At 42.6% G+C, this 17,006-nt stretch overlaps 1 protein-coding gene across 3 annotated transcripts in view; it reads left to right on the top strand.

Annotated features, from left to right (window-relative positions):
- The window catches only part of PFKP (phosphofructokinase, platelet), a 166,522-nt gene extending 159,210 nt beyond the window's left edge, over positions 1-7,312 (top strand). For all 3 annotated transcript variants that reach the window (XM_082257730.1, XM_082257731.1, XM_082257729.1), the window contains 3 exons: positions 1,673-1,772; positions 4,296-4,401; positions 6,576-7,312. In XM_082257730.1, coding sequence (XP_082113856.1) covers positions 1,673-1,772; positions 4,296-4,401; positions 6,576-6,729 — 360 coding nt within the window. In that variant the 3' untranslated portion in view covers positions 6,730-7,312. The remainder of the gene's footprint in view (positions 1-1,672; positions 1,773-4,295; positions 4,402-6,575) is intronic.
- Positions 7,313-17,006: the final 9,694 nt, after the last annotated feature.

Here is a 17,006-nt window from a genome sequence, read left to right as displayed (position 1 = left end):
AATAAAAAATTCCTCTGGTGCAAGCCAAAAGGCCTGTCCCAAGAGGCAGGTGTGAAAAAGGTGTGCATAGTGCAGTGACCAAGGTGCCAAAAGAACTCACAGCGAGCTGCCCCTCACCAGTGAGAAATTAAGGCACCCCTGGGCTGCCACCCCAGGGGCACTTATACTACGGGCTTTTTCAATCTCAGCCCCCGGCCAGACCGAGTGTAGCCTATCCCCACCAGCAGACATCAGAACCTGGACAGCTTAGAGAGAGCTTACCTACAACTGGGGACAGGCTCGCCACAAAAGCCAGATAAAAACCCAGGAGAGAAAGCCCACCCCTCGCCATCCAGTTCCTCAGCCCATTACATCCAGGAGCAGTTCCTGGGGGGGCCCGAGGACCTACGCCATACCAGTCGTGCAAGTGACAGTACAACCAGGTATAACCCGGAATCAGTTGTTCTGGGTCCCAATCATTAGAATGGGGCCTGGGGCTCATGGTGAGACCACAGTCACTGTCTTGGGAGAGCACCATGCGGCGCGTTCCCACCACAAATAGAGGTATGCAGATATGCCGCCCCACAGCAAAAAGCCCAGTGCAGTGGGGCCGCATATTTGTGTGACGTCGGCACCAAGGGGTTGATTTAGCATTTTTTTAAATACTGCAATTGTGTCTGACATTTCCAGTATAAAACAGATGACCATTGCCACCTTCGGGCTGAAGTGCCATCTGCAGGCTGTAGTCCTATTTTGTCAAGTCTATATCCTGCATGTGATCACTAGCTCATAGTTGACTGAGTGAGCACATGATGTGGAAGCTCTTTGATTGACTTCCCATTGGGGTACTGAGCTGTCAGGAACAGCCAGGTTTGTGAGCTAGCAATTGTGCATAATGTAGACTGCAAGCCCTCAAATCAAGGACATTTATTATTGTATCCTCAGGAATCGCACCGTGAAACTTTAATATGGTGAAAATGTTCGGCAGAAAACTTTAAAGAAGAACTCCGGCAAAGTTTCTATTTTCCCATGCAGGGAGGCTATGCCTACGCTGCATGGGTTAACTGCTTATTTTTGTCTTGGGGATTGCAAAACAGAGATACACTTACCTAATCCTCAGATTCCCTGAGCACAAGATTGGTTCTTGTGAATGGAGTGTTCCTGGACGTAAGGAATGCAGAAACAGTCCACCAGTGGACTTGGAGGAGTGCTTTTTTTCGGAGGATTGAGGATTCGGGTAAATATATCTTTTCCTTCCACTCTTGGACAAAACGATCAGTTAACCCATGCAGTGCAGGCACAGCCCTACTGCATTAGAAAAAAAAATTGCCCAGAGCTCTTCTTTAAACCAGTTAAAAGAGACAGATGGCAGCTGCGCTTACTGACTTTGTGAAAGGCTCAGGGACTTTCATACTAATCCTTCTTTGCTTTGTTGTGTGACACCTGGAACAATCATGCAGCCAGTGAAGTCTGAAAGTCTTTTCTGCCCTGCGTGCATATTACATCTTAGTGACTTGTCCTCAGCGGCTCCCTTTAATCTTTCTATAAAGGTAATTACACATCACGGCTTGTAATTAATAAACCAAATTTTAAACCGATCAGCAGGTTGTAGTACAGTGTGGGAACATGTGAGTGTCATTTTGTTTTCAAACACCAATCACAGCTTTAGTGACACAGAATGTAATGATTACAGGGAGGAGCACCGTCACCGTTCGACAGGAACTTCGGCACAAAAATCTCAGCCAAAGCCATCCAGTGGATTTCACGGAAGCTGAAAGACTGTTATAGAAAAGGTAACTTACAGTAGGTCTGATTAGCAATAGCTTTCTCTACATATTCTTCAGCCTTTCCTTTAGCCATAATGAATGCCGTATCTTTTTTTTGGTATTGTCTTTTATCTCCTAATAGAAACAGTCTTTTCCTATTTTGCTAAAAAAAAAAAAAAAGAAAAGAAAAAAAAAAAGAAATGGATAGACCTTTGCATTATACATTGGCATTGGCCAATCAGATCAGCTGTCACAGTCAAGGTTCTGCGCCGGCAATAGTGGCTGCCACTGGCCTCCCTGACGTTGTCCTCATTTCAGGGCAGTACAATGCCTGTCTGATGTGCCTGCTTTTTATTCCTAAATAAAAGTGGAACCCCCTTTCCAATTGTACTGTAATTTCTATTGAATAATCCCCTGTTTTACTGTCTGAACCCACATTGAATATATTGTGCCTGATACACATTGCTTCCCTCCCATGTTTTGCAAGACTGCTTCGCACACATTGCATGCCGCTGGCTTCTAGATACTAGTAAAGTCATTAGCTAAATATACTTTCTTTTTTGCTTTTACATTGTCTTTACTTTGATGGCTACTCGGGATACTTAGAGGAAGGTAATGTTTCCTTATTTCTTGGTGTAACCGTGATCATATCCATAATATTATTGCAAAGTAACATACAGTATATGAAATACAATGGTACAACAATAAAACATCCCTTTAGTGTTTGGTAGCTGGTACTGTATGTTATTCACAAACCAAGAAAAAAAATCACTAATATTCTCAACATAGATTTATATAACTAGATAGGCACCAATCATCTTAGAGTCACTTGGAGGAAAGAAATGCACAAAATGCTATGTGTAATAAGCCCAATTCTTATATATATATTGTATTATTATTATTTTTTTTTACTGTACCTGTAATGGAATATGCGGTGGGCATGGACTTTAGTTATTTACAAGAAGATTCTGTGTAGATTGGAAAGATGATTCAGTTCACTGCCTTTAGGGCTCCTTCACACTTTGCCAATGCATTTTTCATTAAAGCTGAATTCCAGGAATTCAGCAACTTTGTAAAAAGCAAAGGTACTATGTGTTAAAGTGGGACTCTACCCAATAGGGCAAGTTCCACTTTAGGTCCTCCTCTGCCGCGTTTGGCATGTTGTTTTTTTCTGGGGAGGTGGGGGGAGCAGGGACCTAGGTTTGACAGGTACCTGCTTCCACTTTCACTCAGATCGCCTAGGTGATCCTGGCAGAAGTTCTTCACTCCCTCCCTCCTTGCAGTCTTCTGGGATACATCACAGGTCCCAAAAGACTGCAGGAATATAGAGAGAGAGAGCGAGCGAGAGATAGATATATAATATATACAATATATATATATATATATGTATATGTATATATGTATATATATATATATATATATATATATATATATACATACATACATACATACATACATATATACACACACACACACACGACAAGTTTATTGTGCTTCACCGGCATAGATTCCAGAGCTCTGACTGGACTTAGCCCCTTAAAGTGTAGAATGTTGGTGCAGCTACTATGCCTGCCCCTCCGCTCCTCCTGCCCATTCACAGAAGCCTTTGTATTGTGTGAATTAATTCACAAAGACCAAAGGCTTCTGTGAGTGGGCAGCAAATGGAAGGGGTGGACATACCTGTTGTCTTTGCTTCTCTCCTCTCCCACAGACTCTATAGGCATAAACCTGGTGGATGTAAATAATGGAGATAAGCCCACAAGTGACAGACACTTATTAGAACTTAACTCATGTGGTGTACCTGCACTTTTTACAGAGTTGCTAAATTTGTGGAATTCAGCTTTAATGCAGCTTATTAAAAAAATGAGCTTCAAATTCACCAAAACAGACAAAAAAAAACAGACATGCAGCATTTTATTCTGTACAGCACACCACAACACATGGTAATACATAACTGTGCACGTTGGTGCGCTGCAACACTTGTGCATGGGAGCTGCATTGGTGTACCATTGGATGCGCCTAAGCCTGATTTAAAGCAGGAACATCTAAATACAGGAAAAAAAAAAGACCTGGGAGGCATAAAACTTTATAATCCCCAGATCACTTCTCTTGCGTTTAGAAAAGGTAAACGCAGGAATGCCAGTGTGAATGAGGCCTTAGTGACACAAATTAATACACAAGAGCAGCCACAGTAGGTGCTTACCATGAACATGTCATTTATGTGAACAAGCTGAAAAGTTTTTTCTGGCTGACAGTGTCTCCCTAACTGTGGTTCAAAATGAAGTCTACTGATTGTCGTATTTTCTTATGTGCTATACATTAGATTTGCCCAGTACTGTGTGGTGTGAGTGAACAGTAATAAAAAAAAACAATAATCATGTCTTTTAATCACTAAGCCCTGCACTTTCCAATAGATGATCAGCCCCCCCCCCCCCCCATAGAACATTTTCCACCTTAATGGAAGTGTAGTGAGAATGCATAAAACTGTCAGACTTGGCAATGGCCTTGTTCTGTTTGCAGCTCCTTTATAATGTTTTCTTTCCATTGCAGGAAGAGTATTTGCTAACACAGAGGACAGCGTCTGCCTGCTAGGAATGCGCAGGCGTGCCCTCGTCTTCCAGCCAGTTATGCAACTGAGAGATGAAACTGACTTCAAGTAAGTACTGAGAGCCAACTACATCCTGATGGACTAGTGTAGGGTTCCTAGGATCCTGTTTTTGTTCTGTCATTTTGCTTCTTGTCCGTCTCTCTGAAGAATACTACTCCCTTACCTGTCACGCTGCTGCAAAGGCTTCACTGACCTTGTGCAGATGAGGAATTTCTCACTTATCTCCATGCTAGTTACAAAAAGTATTGAAATCATTAGGCCAGGCAACAAGCATTTACTACAAGGGGGGGGGGGGGCAGCAATGGAAGCCCCTGTTTTTCTTGTTTTATTGCTTTCCCTTTCGTCCATTAAAAAAATAACTGAGGAGTTTCTTACATTAAAGGATAAGTTCAACTTTAAAAAAAAAAAAAAAAAAAAAAAGAAGAAATGCACATGATTTTGCAGGTCACAAAATGTGCATTTATTATTTTTTACACTGCAGCCTGGAAATCATTACAACCACAATCAATGCAAGGCTCCTGCGGATTCTCAGTGCAGCCTTCTGACTGTACCTCCAGGCAGACAGTTACTGAAGTGCAGAAAGAGTCAATGAACAATGGTGCTCATCACTGCTCTCGTAGTTCATTGAGAACTACAAGCCACCTGCCGCTGTGGAATATGGGACTTGTAGTTCATTCATTCACATAACTCTGTGAATGAATAAAAAAGGCTGTGTTGGCTGCTTTTAAAATGTGACAGGGGAATGGGGCGAGGAATCTCCACCCTCTGTCACAGGGGGTGAACTGGAGTAGTGCAGGGGGACTACTCCAGAGTAACGTGTTATGCCCTAAATATGGGCAAATAAATAAGGTGAACTTATCCTTAAGGCTGGGTTCACATTATCTACGCAACGCGTCTCGCAGCAGGGGGTCCGGTGTGTCCCCTGATCACCACTTCAGGTCTGAATTTTTGCCTGAATTTGGACCTGAAACGGAGCCAAAGACTCACAGGACCCTTCTGCAGTGTGCTCCGTGGCTGCCCCAGAGATATGTGAACCGGCTTCATTGAGAGGCGTTCACAGTCTCTTGTCATGCAAATTGGGACATGTAGGGTATAGACAGGGAGGGCCCAAAATAAGGATCAGTCTAGGGTGAATAGCGGGCAAAGGATGGGGTACAGCCGCTTACCTGGTCCACGTCCGCTGAGGCGCCGCCGCGATCGGCTGCCCGCCGCAGGAAAGGCCGCGGCTTCGGCCTGTAACTAGGCCCCGATCCGGATCTCCATTCTTCGCGGTCCCCTGCAAAAACTACAGTCAGGATTGCGTGGCAGGCAGGTAATAGAGCCTCAGGGAGGCGAGCTGGGGCCCGATGGTGTGAGGTAGAGGCAGGATGGCGGTCCGGCGGAGCTGCGATTGGCCGCCCGCCGCAGGAAAGGCCGCGTCTTCGGCCTGTAACTAGGCCCCGATCCGGATCTTCGTTTTTCGCGGTCCCCCGCAAAAACTACAGGCAGGATTGCGCGGCAGGCAGGTAAGAGAGCCTCAGGGAGGTGAGCTGGGGCCCGATGGTGTGAGGCAGAGGCAGGATGGCACTGGATGGTGGTCCGGCGGAGCGGAGCTCTCGCCACGGTCCAGGACTTCAGGTAAGCAGGAGCAAGAGGCAGCAGAAGGCTCAGAGGGACCCCCTGAGAAAGATCAGACCACAAAATAAGGGAATCTGGCCAGGCAAAGGATAATATTAGAGGATTAATGTCGGGAGCTCCGTGAGCTATGTCTTCTCACATGCCCGGTCGGCCACGCACCCCCTTGTCATGCAAATTGAATCCAAGATTGGAAGATTGAAGATTGGAAGTGCATAATTGTCTAAAAGGTCTGCTTATGCTGTAGCATTAACAATAGCCTTTATTTGAAACACCTGAACTCAGGTATATGGAGAGGTGTCCACATACTTTTGGCCATTAAAGTATAGCTTCAACAAGCTAAGTCAGCCTTTACCCCTTTTGGTAAAAAGTTCTTATGGACTCTCACTATTGAGCCTCTTATTTGTATGATTTTAAGAAGCCATATTGAGCTATAATATCCTATCTGGATGCTGTCCTGAAATAGGTGAGTTTATTTACATGGTCAATTTCTAAGTTGTGCTGCATGACAGAATCCTGTTGAAATTGGAGTTGCATCTAAAGCTAGCGTCTTATGGAATTCGTGTTTTCAGAACAGTTATAATGCAGAATCCCTTCTTTCATAACAGACACAGAATTCCAAAAGAGCAGTGGTGGTTGAAGCTGCGACCATTGATGAAGATCCTGGCCAAGTACAAGACCAGCTACGACATTTCAGACGCTGGACAGATGGAACACGTTAATGTTAGACGACCAAATCATTGTGATGTGGGGGCCATCTAACAGCCATGAGCCCCAGTGGCATTCCTGTCTTCATAGCCTACCACCATCTTCATTGTGTGCTTTACCGCCATAGGTTAGAATGGTTACCACACTTGTCTTCTGTTATTTAACTTGTCTCGTTCCAGCACTTTATGTCCACATAACAAGTCCCACTCCAAGTCTGTCAAAGATGCGCCTGTCACACCTGTAGTAACCAATCTACTTCTTCTTTCAGACATATTAAAAAAATAAAAAAGGAGAAGCTGATTGACCACTATGGCAATATAGAAAGCTCTTTCAAATGTGATCAGTCACAAGGTCCAATACCCTTCTGAGGTCTTGACTGAAGCCTAGAATTGTGTCTTTACAAAATCCAGTGTAGAGAAAAGTGTATGAGAATGATAGCATCACTGACGTCACTTTGAAATTCATTGTTTTTTTTTTTTTTTTCGAAATATTTGGGCCACTGTTGTAAATGAGTTGCAATGGTGGAATTTGTTTCCTGTGTGTTGTGTGTATTTTTAAGTTATACATTTATTACACTTTGTATCAGAGATGTTATAGATACACCTTTATATATATAAATTAAATATATCTATATATATATATATATATATATGTGCAACCTCTATTTTTCCCCTCAGTGACGCGATAAATGGTCTGTGGATGAAATGGAATAATAAAGAACAGATTGCAAACCAAAAGCTGAATTTATTGACGTAAACTGACTGAAAGTGTGACTTTATTTTTAAAGGAAGGCTAAAGAAGTTTTTCAATTCCTCGTTACAAAGAAGATTTGAAAGTAGATGGAATGGCATATCATAATCAATGTCCCCAATGGTCCCTCTATCACATTTTTATTGTTCTCTAATGTGTATGCACAAAGGCGGCCTCACTGAAGAGGGTCTTCTTACTTGGGGCAGCATGTACAGCTGCAAGAAAAAGTATGTGAACCCTTTGGAATGTCATGGATTTCTGCACAAATTGGTCATAAAATTTGATCTAATCATCATCTAAGTCACAACAATAAAACTTGGGAATTATTTTTTCCTTTGATGATAGCAATCCGTCCAGGCCCTGATGCAGCAAAACAGCCCCAAACCATGATGCCCCCACCACCATACTTCACAGTTGGGATAAGGTTTTGATGTTGGTGTGCTGTGCCTCTTTTTCACCACACATAGTGTTGTGTGTTTCTTCCAAACAACTCAACTTTGGTTTCATCTGTCCACAGAATATTTTGCCAGTACTGCTGTGGAACATCCAGGTGCTCTTGTGCAAACTGTAAACCTGCAGCAAAGCTTTGTTTGGACAGCAGTGGCTTCCTCTGTGGTATCCTCCTATGAAATCCATTGTTTAGTGTTTTACGTATTGTAGATTCGCTAACAGGGATGTTAGCATTTGCCAGTGACTTTTGTAAGTCTTTAGCTGACACTCTAGGATTCTTCTTCACCTCATTGAGCAGTCTGCGCTATGCTCTTGCAGTCATCTTTACAGGATTAGCCACTCCTAGGGAGAGTAGCAGCAGTGCTGAACTGTCTCCATTTATAGACAATTTGTCTTAACGTGGACTGATGAACAACAAGGCTTTTGGAGATATTTTATAACCCTTTCCAGCTTTATGCAAGTCAACAATTCTTAATCGTAGGTCTTCTGAGAGCTCTTTTGTGCGACGCATCATTCCCATCAGGCAATGCTTCTTGTGAAAAGCAAACCCAGAACTGGTGTGTGTTTTTTATAGGGCAGGGCAGCTGTAACCAACACCTCCAATCTCATCTCATTGATTGGACTCCAGTTGGTTGACATCTCACTCCAATTAGCTCTTGGAGATGTCATTAGTCTAGGGGTTCACATACTTTTTCCACCTGCACTGTGAATGTTTACATGGTGTGTTCAATAAAAACATGGCAACATTTCATTCTTTGTGTGTTATTAGTTGAAGCAGACTGTGATTGTCTATTGTTGTGACTTGGATGATGATCAGATCACATTTTATGACTGATTTGTGCAGAAATCCATATCATTCCAAAGGGTTCACATACTTTTTCTTGCAGCTGTATGTGTACCTGCGTTTGTGCTGGGAGCGCGCTGCATAGTATACTCCCATATCAAATAGAAGCAACTTTTTTTTTCCTTTTCACAATCAAATTAGGTTTTTCTCTGTATTTGGGAGATGGTAATGTTGATAATAATAGTAACTTGTATTACGTTACAAATGTACTCCCTCCGAGTTACTTTTTCCTTTAAAACTTTTATCTTGCTATTAGACAACTGTTTTCTCATTAAAGTACCCTAACAGTCCACAGACAAGTTCCTTCATGGGTCCATATATATAATTTTCCTGGCACTGGATATTTACAGGTGCATCTCATAAAAATAGAATTTCATCAAAAAGTTAATTTATTTTAGTAATGTAATTAAAAAAGTGAAACTCATTTTATATAGATGCGTTACATACAGAGTGATATATTTCAAGCATTTACCTCTTTTTAATTTTGATGATGATGGCTTACAGCTAGTGAAAACCCAACATTCAGCATCAGAAAATTTGAATATTACAGAAGACCAATAAAAAAATAAATACATTTAATACAGAAATGTTGGCTTACTGAAAACTATGTGATTGTACAATATAGTATGCACTCAATACTTGGTATCGGTATACTTTTGCATGAATTACTGCATCAATGCGGCGTGGCATGGAGGCGATCAGCCTGTGGCACTGCTGAGGTGTTATGGAAGCCCAGGTTGCTTTGATAGCGGCTTTCAGCTCATCTGCATTGTTGGGTCTTGTGTCTCTTATCTTCCTCCTGACAATTGGAAGCTCTCTATGGGATTTAGGTCAGGCAAGTTTTCTGTCCAATCAAGCACAGTGATACCACGATCAATAAACCAGGTATTGGTACTTTTGGCAATGTGGGCAGGTGCCAAGTCCTGCTGGAAAATGAAATCCGCATCTCTATAAAGCTGGTCAGCAGAGGGAAGCATAAAGTGCTCTAGAATTTCACCAGCAGATGACATGGCGCTCCCCAAATCATCACTGACTGTGGAAACTTCTCACTGGACCTCATGCAACTTAGATTCTGTGTCTCTCGATTTCCTGCATACTCTGGGACCTTAACCACTTTAGCCCCAGAGGATTTGGCTGCTCAAAGATCAGGCACTATTTTGCGATTCGGCACTGCGTGACTTTAACGGACAATTGCACGGTCATGCGACACTGTACCCAAATGAATTTGACGTCCTTTTTTTCCATGCAAACAGAGCTTTCTTTTGGTGGTATTTGATCACCTGAGCAACAATTTTGAAAAAATAACAATATTTTTCACTTTTTTTTATATGAAATTCTCAAAAAAATGTAAAAATCTGATTTTTTTAACATTTTAGGCCAATTTGTTTTCTGCTACATATTTTTGGTAAAAAAAAAAAAAATCGCAAAAAGCGTATTTTGATTGGTTTGCGCAAAAGTTATTGCGTTTACTAACTACGGAAAAAATGTATGTCATTTTTATTGTTTTTTTTTTTTTTTTAACTAGTAATGGAGGGGATCTGCGATTTTTTTTGCGGGACTGCGACATTGCGGCGGACAGATCGGACCCTTGACTGACATTTTTGGGGGTACCAGTGACATTACTACAGTAATCGGTGCTATCAATATGCACTGTTACTGTAAAAATGACACTGGCAGGGAAGGGGTTAACTTTATTAGTGATCAAGGGGTTAAGTGTGTCCCTAGGGGCATGATTCTAACTGTCAAGGGGCGTGGCTTCTTAGATCATAACAGAGACATACGATCCTACTCAGCAGGATTGCATAGCCTCTGTCATGATCTAAGGGAGAATGACAGGCGGCTGTGTTTACATCAGCTGTCTGCCTTTCTCCCTCTCCTGCGGGAGATTGCGAGTGACCGGCGGACATCGGAGCCGCCGGTCACACGCGTGGGGATGTCAGGAATCGAGCGGGAGCGCGCCTCCGGCAGCACGTGCTCGCCCCCTAGAGGCTCGTGGGCGAGTGACGTACCCCTACGTCACTTTTCCCAGGAGGGGCTGATCGCCGCCGTATATAGTCGTGCAGCGGTCGGCAAGTGGTTAATTTCCAAATGAAATGCAAAATTTACCAAACCGATTTATTGATCATGGTATCACTGTGATGGATTGGCCAGCAAACTCGCCTGACCTAAACCCCATAGAGAATCTGTGCGGTATTGTCAAGAGGAAGATGAGAGACACCAGACCCAATGATGCAGACGAGCTGAAAGCCGCTTTTAAAGCAACCTGGGCTTGCATATCATCTCGGCAGTGCCACAGGCTGATCGCCGCCATGCCACACCTCGTTGATGCAGTAATTCATGCAAAAAAAGCCCAGACCAAGTACTGAGTGCATACTATACTGTACCTAGACATACTTTTCAGTAAGCCAACATTTCTGTATTAAATTTTTTTTTTTTTTTTATTAGTCTTATGTAATATTCTAATTTTCTGAGATACTAAATTTTGGATTTTCACTAGCTGTACGCCATATTCATTTGTAATAAAAGAAAGAAATGCTTGAGATGTATTACTCGCATCGATATAAAATATAGGAGTTACACTTTTTGAATTGAATTACTGAAATCATTTAACTTTTTCATGATATTCTAATTTTATAAGATGCACCTGTGTGTGTATTTATTTTTGTTGAAAAAAAAGTAAAAATTTAAGAGTTTATTATATAATTTAAATTTATTTTATCACATAAATATTACAATTTTTTTTTTTTCTTCTACTTTTTTCTTTTTCTTCTCAGAGGCTTTCATTTGTATCTTCGAGACTATAAGTATAGCAGGGAAGGGGTCTCTAACAAAATCCTTCTCTTGTTGGGATTTACATGAAGGGCAGACATGTAAAGCTTTCACTCAGTCAGGACATTGGGATTCTGTGAATTTAACATAAAAATCCATTTGGTTTCCGAACATAGCAATTTCAAATCAATTCCTCATTTCTTTGTCCCATTCCCTCCACTTGGACACCCCAAAATGTACCTAGCACCGACAGCTCCAGGTCTCCACCTAATGATTGGGAACTGGGAGGACTGGCCGATCACATGATCACTGTGATTGCCTATAATAGTGATCAAAACCAATACAACCCACCCGTGTTCTATCATCTTTAATAAGGAATAAGATACAGTGCATCCGGAAATATTCACAGTACTTCACTTTTTCCACATTTTGTTATGTTACAGTCTTATTCCAAAATTGATTAAATTCATTATTTTCCTCAGAATTCTACAAAAAATACACGATAAAGACAACATGAAGGGAGTTTTTTTTAAATCTTTGCAAATTTATTAGAAATAAAATGAGAAAAAAAAAATCCCATGTACATAAGTATTTACAGCCTTTGCTCAATACTTTGTGGAAGCACCTTTGGAACCAATTAAAGCCTCAAGTATTTTTGAGCACGGAGCTACAAGCTTGGCAGACCTATTTTTGGGCAGTTTCTCCCATTCTTCTTTGCAGGACCTCTCAAGTTCCATCAGGTTGGATGGGGAGCGTCGGTGCACAGCCATTTTCAGATCTCTCCAGTGATGTTCAATCGAGTTAAAGTCTGGGCTCTGGCTGGACTACTCAAGGACATTCAGAGTTGTCCTGTGGCCACTCCTTTGTTATCTTGGCTGTGTGCTTAGGGTCGTTGTCCTGTTGGAAGATGAACCTTTGCCCAGTCTGAGGCACAGAGCACTCTGGAGCAGGTTTTCATCAAGGATGTCTCTGTACATTGCTGTATTCATCTTTCCCTCGATCCTGACTAGTCTCCCAGTTCCTGCCGCTGTAAAACATCCCCACAGCAGGATGCTGCCACCACCATGCTTCTTTACTGTAGGGTTAGGATTGACTAGGTGATGAGCATTGCCTAGTTTACTCCAGACATGATGCTTGCCATTTAGGCCAAAGAGTTCTATCTTTTTTTCATCAGTCCAGAGAATTTTGTTTCCCATGGTCAGACTCCTTCAGGTGCCTTTTGGCAAACTCCAGATGGGCTTTCATGTGCATTTTACTGAGGAGTGGCTTCCGTCTGGCTACTCCACCATACAAGCCTGATTGGTGGAGTGCTGCAGAGAAGGTTGTTCTTCTGGAAGGTTCTCCTCTCATCACAGGGAAACATTGGATCTCTGTCAGAATGACCATCAGGTTCTTAATCACCGACCTGACTAAGGCCCTTCTCCCCTGATCACTCTGTTTGGGCAGGCGTCCTGCTCTAGGAAGAGTCCTGGTGGTCCCAAACGTCTTCCATTTACAGATGATGGCGGCCACTGTGCTCATTGGGATCTTTAATGCTGCAGACATTTTCCCGTAACCTTCCCCAGACCCGTGCCTGGATACAATCCTGTCTCAGAGGTCCACAGACAATTCCATGAACTTCATGGCTTGGTTTGTGCTCTGACATGCACTGCTAACCATGGAACCTTATATAGAAAGGTGTGTGCCTTTCTAAATCATGTCCAATCAATTGAATTTACCACATGTGGACTCCAATCGAGTTGTAGAAACATCTAAAGGATGATCAGTGGAAAATAGATGCACCTGAGCTCAAATTTGAGTGTCATTGTAAAGGCTGTGAACACTTATGTAGATGTGATTTTTTTTTTTTTTTTTTTTTTTTTTTAATTTTTTAACCACTTGCCGACTGCCTAACGCCGATCTACGTCGGCAGTCAGCCCCTCACAGGCAAAGTGACGTAGGGCTACGTCACTAGCTTGTGAGGGTCTAGGGAGCGAGCGCGCGCCCCCGGAGGCGCGCTCCCGCGTGGTCACGGACCCCACCGCGCGTGTGACCGGCGGACCCGATGTCCGCCGGTCACTCGGCGATCGGCGGGGGAGAGGGAGAATGTCAGGCAGCTTGTGTAAACAAGCCACCTGTCATTCTCCTTGCTGTTAGGATACTGATCACTCGGATCTAGTATGTAGATCCGTTGATCAGTGTCCATACAGCTCAAGCCCCAGCCAATCACAGTAGAAAGCACGCCCCTAGGGACACACACAGCCCCTCCCTCCCAAATAAAGTTAACCCCTTCACTACCAGTGTATTTTTACAGTAACAGTGCATATATATAGCACTGATTACTGTAGAAATGTCATTGGTAACCCCAAAAGTGTCAAAAATGTCAGTCAAGGGTCCGATCTGTCCGCCCCAATGTCGCAGTACCGCAAAAAAAAAAAATCGCAGATCGCCATTACACGTTAAAAAAAAAAACAACAAAAATGACAGAAATCTTTCCCTTTGTTAGTAAACGCGATAACTTTTGCGCAAACCAATCAAAATACGCTTTTTGCGATTTTTTTTACCAAACATAGGTAGCATAAAACAAATTGGCCGAAAAAGTAAAAAAATTTTGATTTTTAAATTTTTTTTTTGGGGAATTTCATATAAAAAAAATGTGAAAAATATTTCTATTTTTGCAAAATTGACGCTCTTTTTTTGTTTATAGCGCGTGATCAAAAAAAATCGCACAGGTGATCAAATACCACCAAAAGAAAGCTCTGTTTGTGGGAAAAAAAGGACGCCAAATTCGTTTAGGTACAGTGTCGCACGACCGCGCAATTGTCCGTTAAAGTCACGCAGTGCCGAATCGCAAAATACCCCCTGGTCGGAATGGGAGTAAAATCTTCCGGGGCTTAAATGGTTAAAAATTTACAAAGATTTCAAACAAACTTCTTTCACTTTGTCATAATGGGATATTGTTTGTAGAATTTTGAAGAAAATAATGAATTTATTCCATTTTGTAACAAAACAAAATGGGTAAAAAAACGAAGCGCCGTGAATACTTTCCGGATGCACTGTACCAACATGCAGTATTTTAGAGGGGCCCGTTTTCTGTGCAGGGTTCCTTCACTGCGTTCAAAATGCACTGCAATTGTGGTCTGCAGTAGGTGTCAGTGATAAGTTAATGACACCTCAAATGCAGTGTGTTTTCCTCCACTGCATCAGTAGAGAAAGAAGTACCTGGTCACAGTGCATTTTTTTAAAGTAGTGCATGCACTACTTTTGGTGCACTGCAATTTTATCCCATTCAAACCAATGCGATTGAATTCCTGTACGATTCCTGGTGTGAACCAGCCCTTTGAATTTGAAAACGTTTTTTTTTTTTTTTTTTTTTTTAATGTAATGCCAGTGTGTTTTGGGTAGGATAAAAACAAAATACACACAATTGATTTTGGGCCCTATTACAGGTACACAAAACAAGCATACACATATGCGATAAAACACAAGTAACATTTATTTTGGGTTGCAAGTTATGGTAATAGCAAGAAATATACAGCTACATTTCAAAAAGATATTTTACTATTTTTGGCCATTTTTCCTTTGATAGTAAACAAAAAAAAATCTAGGAGATCTCTCTTAACATTTACTACCAAATGAAAACCCAATTTGTCCTAAACAAAAGACGAAGGTCTAATACACCTGGGTACAACCAAGTCTTTGCAACTTTTGCATGTGTTAGTTATCCGGTTGCCAACCGCCGCAAGTACATATACTGCTGCGGTCAGCCCCGGCCAGGCAAAGTGACGTACCATTACGTCACTAGCCTGTCACTTGCTTGTGAGCCAATAGCGGAGCCCACCCCGGATCATTCCCGGGGAAGTCCGTGCGTGTGACCGGCGGACCCGATGTCCGCCAGTCACTCGCGATCGTCCGCCGTGAAGGGAGAAAGGCAGGCGGCTGATGTAAACAAGCCGCCTGTCATTCTCCCCTGTGTAGGAATGGTGATCATACGGTTCTACTATGTAGGACCGTTGATCACTGTTCCTACATCAATAGCCATGTCCAATCACAGTAAGAAACACGCCCCTAGGGACACACTTAACCCCTCCTTCCCCAATAAAGTTAACCCCTTCCCTGCCAGTGTCATTTTGCAGTAACAGTGCATATGTATAGCACTGATTACTGCAGTAATGTCAGTGGTAACCCCAAAAGTGTCAAAAATGTCAGTCAAGGGTCCGATCTGTCCGCCGCAATGTCGCAGTACCGCAAAAAAAAAAAAAAACGCAGATCGCCGCCATTACGCGTTAAAAAAAAAAAAACACCAAAAATGACAGAAATATTTCCCTTAGTTAGTAAACGCGATTTTTTTACCAAACATATGTAGCAGAAAACAAATTGGCCGAAAATGTTAAAAAATTTTGATTTCTACATTTTTTTTTTGGGGAATTTCATATAAAAAAAATTTGAAAAATATTGTTATTTTTGCAAAATTCACGCTTTTTTTGTTTATAGCGCAAAAAGTAAAAATCGCACAGGTGATCAAATACTACCAAAAGAAAGCTCTGTTTGTGGGAAAAAAAGGACATCAAATTAGTTTAGGTACAGCGTCGCACGACCGCGCAATTGTCCGTTAAATTCACGCAGTGCCGAATCGCAAAAAAGGCCCTGGTCAGGAAGGGGGTAAAATCTTCCGGGGCTTAAGTGGTTAAGCTATACAAATCTTTTGCAAAGTGTTAGGATTTTTCTTTTACCTCCACACACAAATTTAGAAAAAAAAAAAAAGAAAAACGCCAGGACATCACTCCCAGGCATAGGCACAGGTGTCGCATCATCATGGCACAGAGCAGATGTGCATGTGCAGCTCAGTGTACATTAACACAGACAAGGAAGGGGGAAGCAGTTATGACAGAGGAGGCTAGGGGGTTAAGGGATTGCAAAGTAATACCTAATGGTTCTGCTATTTCTCTACTAATAGTATTATTTCTGGTCCAGACCTGACAATGCTATTTAGCTTTTTTTAACCACCTCCCACCTGGGCCATTGTAAATATACGGCCGGGTGGGAGTCTCCTCCTTCTGATCGGACGTTCCGGAACGTCCTTCAGAAGGAGAGAGATCGCGCCGCTGCAGACACAGAGCAACATCATTCGGCAGGAGGGCCCTGTGATTGGCCCTCCTGATCACATGACGGCTGTGTCCAATCAAATAGAGCCGTTGTAATGGCTTCGATCTCTTCTCCTCCTGACAGATCCTGTCAGTGAGGAGAAGAGGGATGATCTGTGCTGCAGCGGGGGTGATCAGTGAGTATTTCTAATTACTCACTGATCACAGGGGGGGTCTGTGCTGGTAATCAGAACATTGATTACCAGTGCAGCCCTGGGGGGGGGGAGGGGTGCCACTAGAGCCACCAGGGATGCCCACCCATGACCACCAGGGATGCCCACCATGGATGGCAAACAGGGCTCAGAGAGCCCCCCAGTGCCCTCCCTATCAGTGCTGCCCACCAGTGCCGTTATTGCCATCTATCAGTGCCACCCACCAGTGCCCATTATTTCCCA

This window comes from Pelophylax lessonae, assembly GCF_965119305.1.
Source record: "Pelophylax lessonae genome assembly, chromosome: 5".
In the NCBI taxonomy this organism is placed as follows: domain Eukaryota; kingdom Metazoa; phylum Chordata; class Amphibia; order Anura; family Ranidae; genus Pelophylax; species Pelophylax lessonae.
This window is presented reverse-complemented; position numbering and strand designations above follow the sequence as displayed.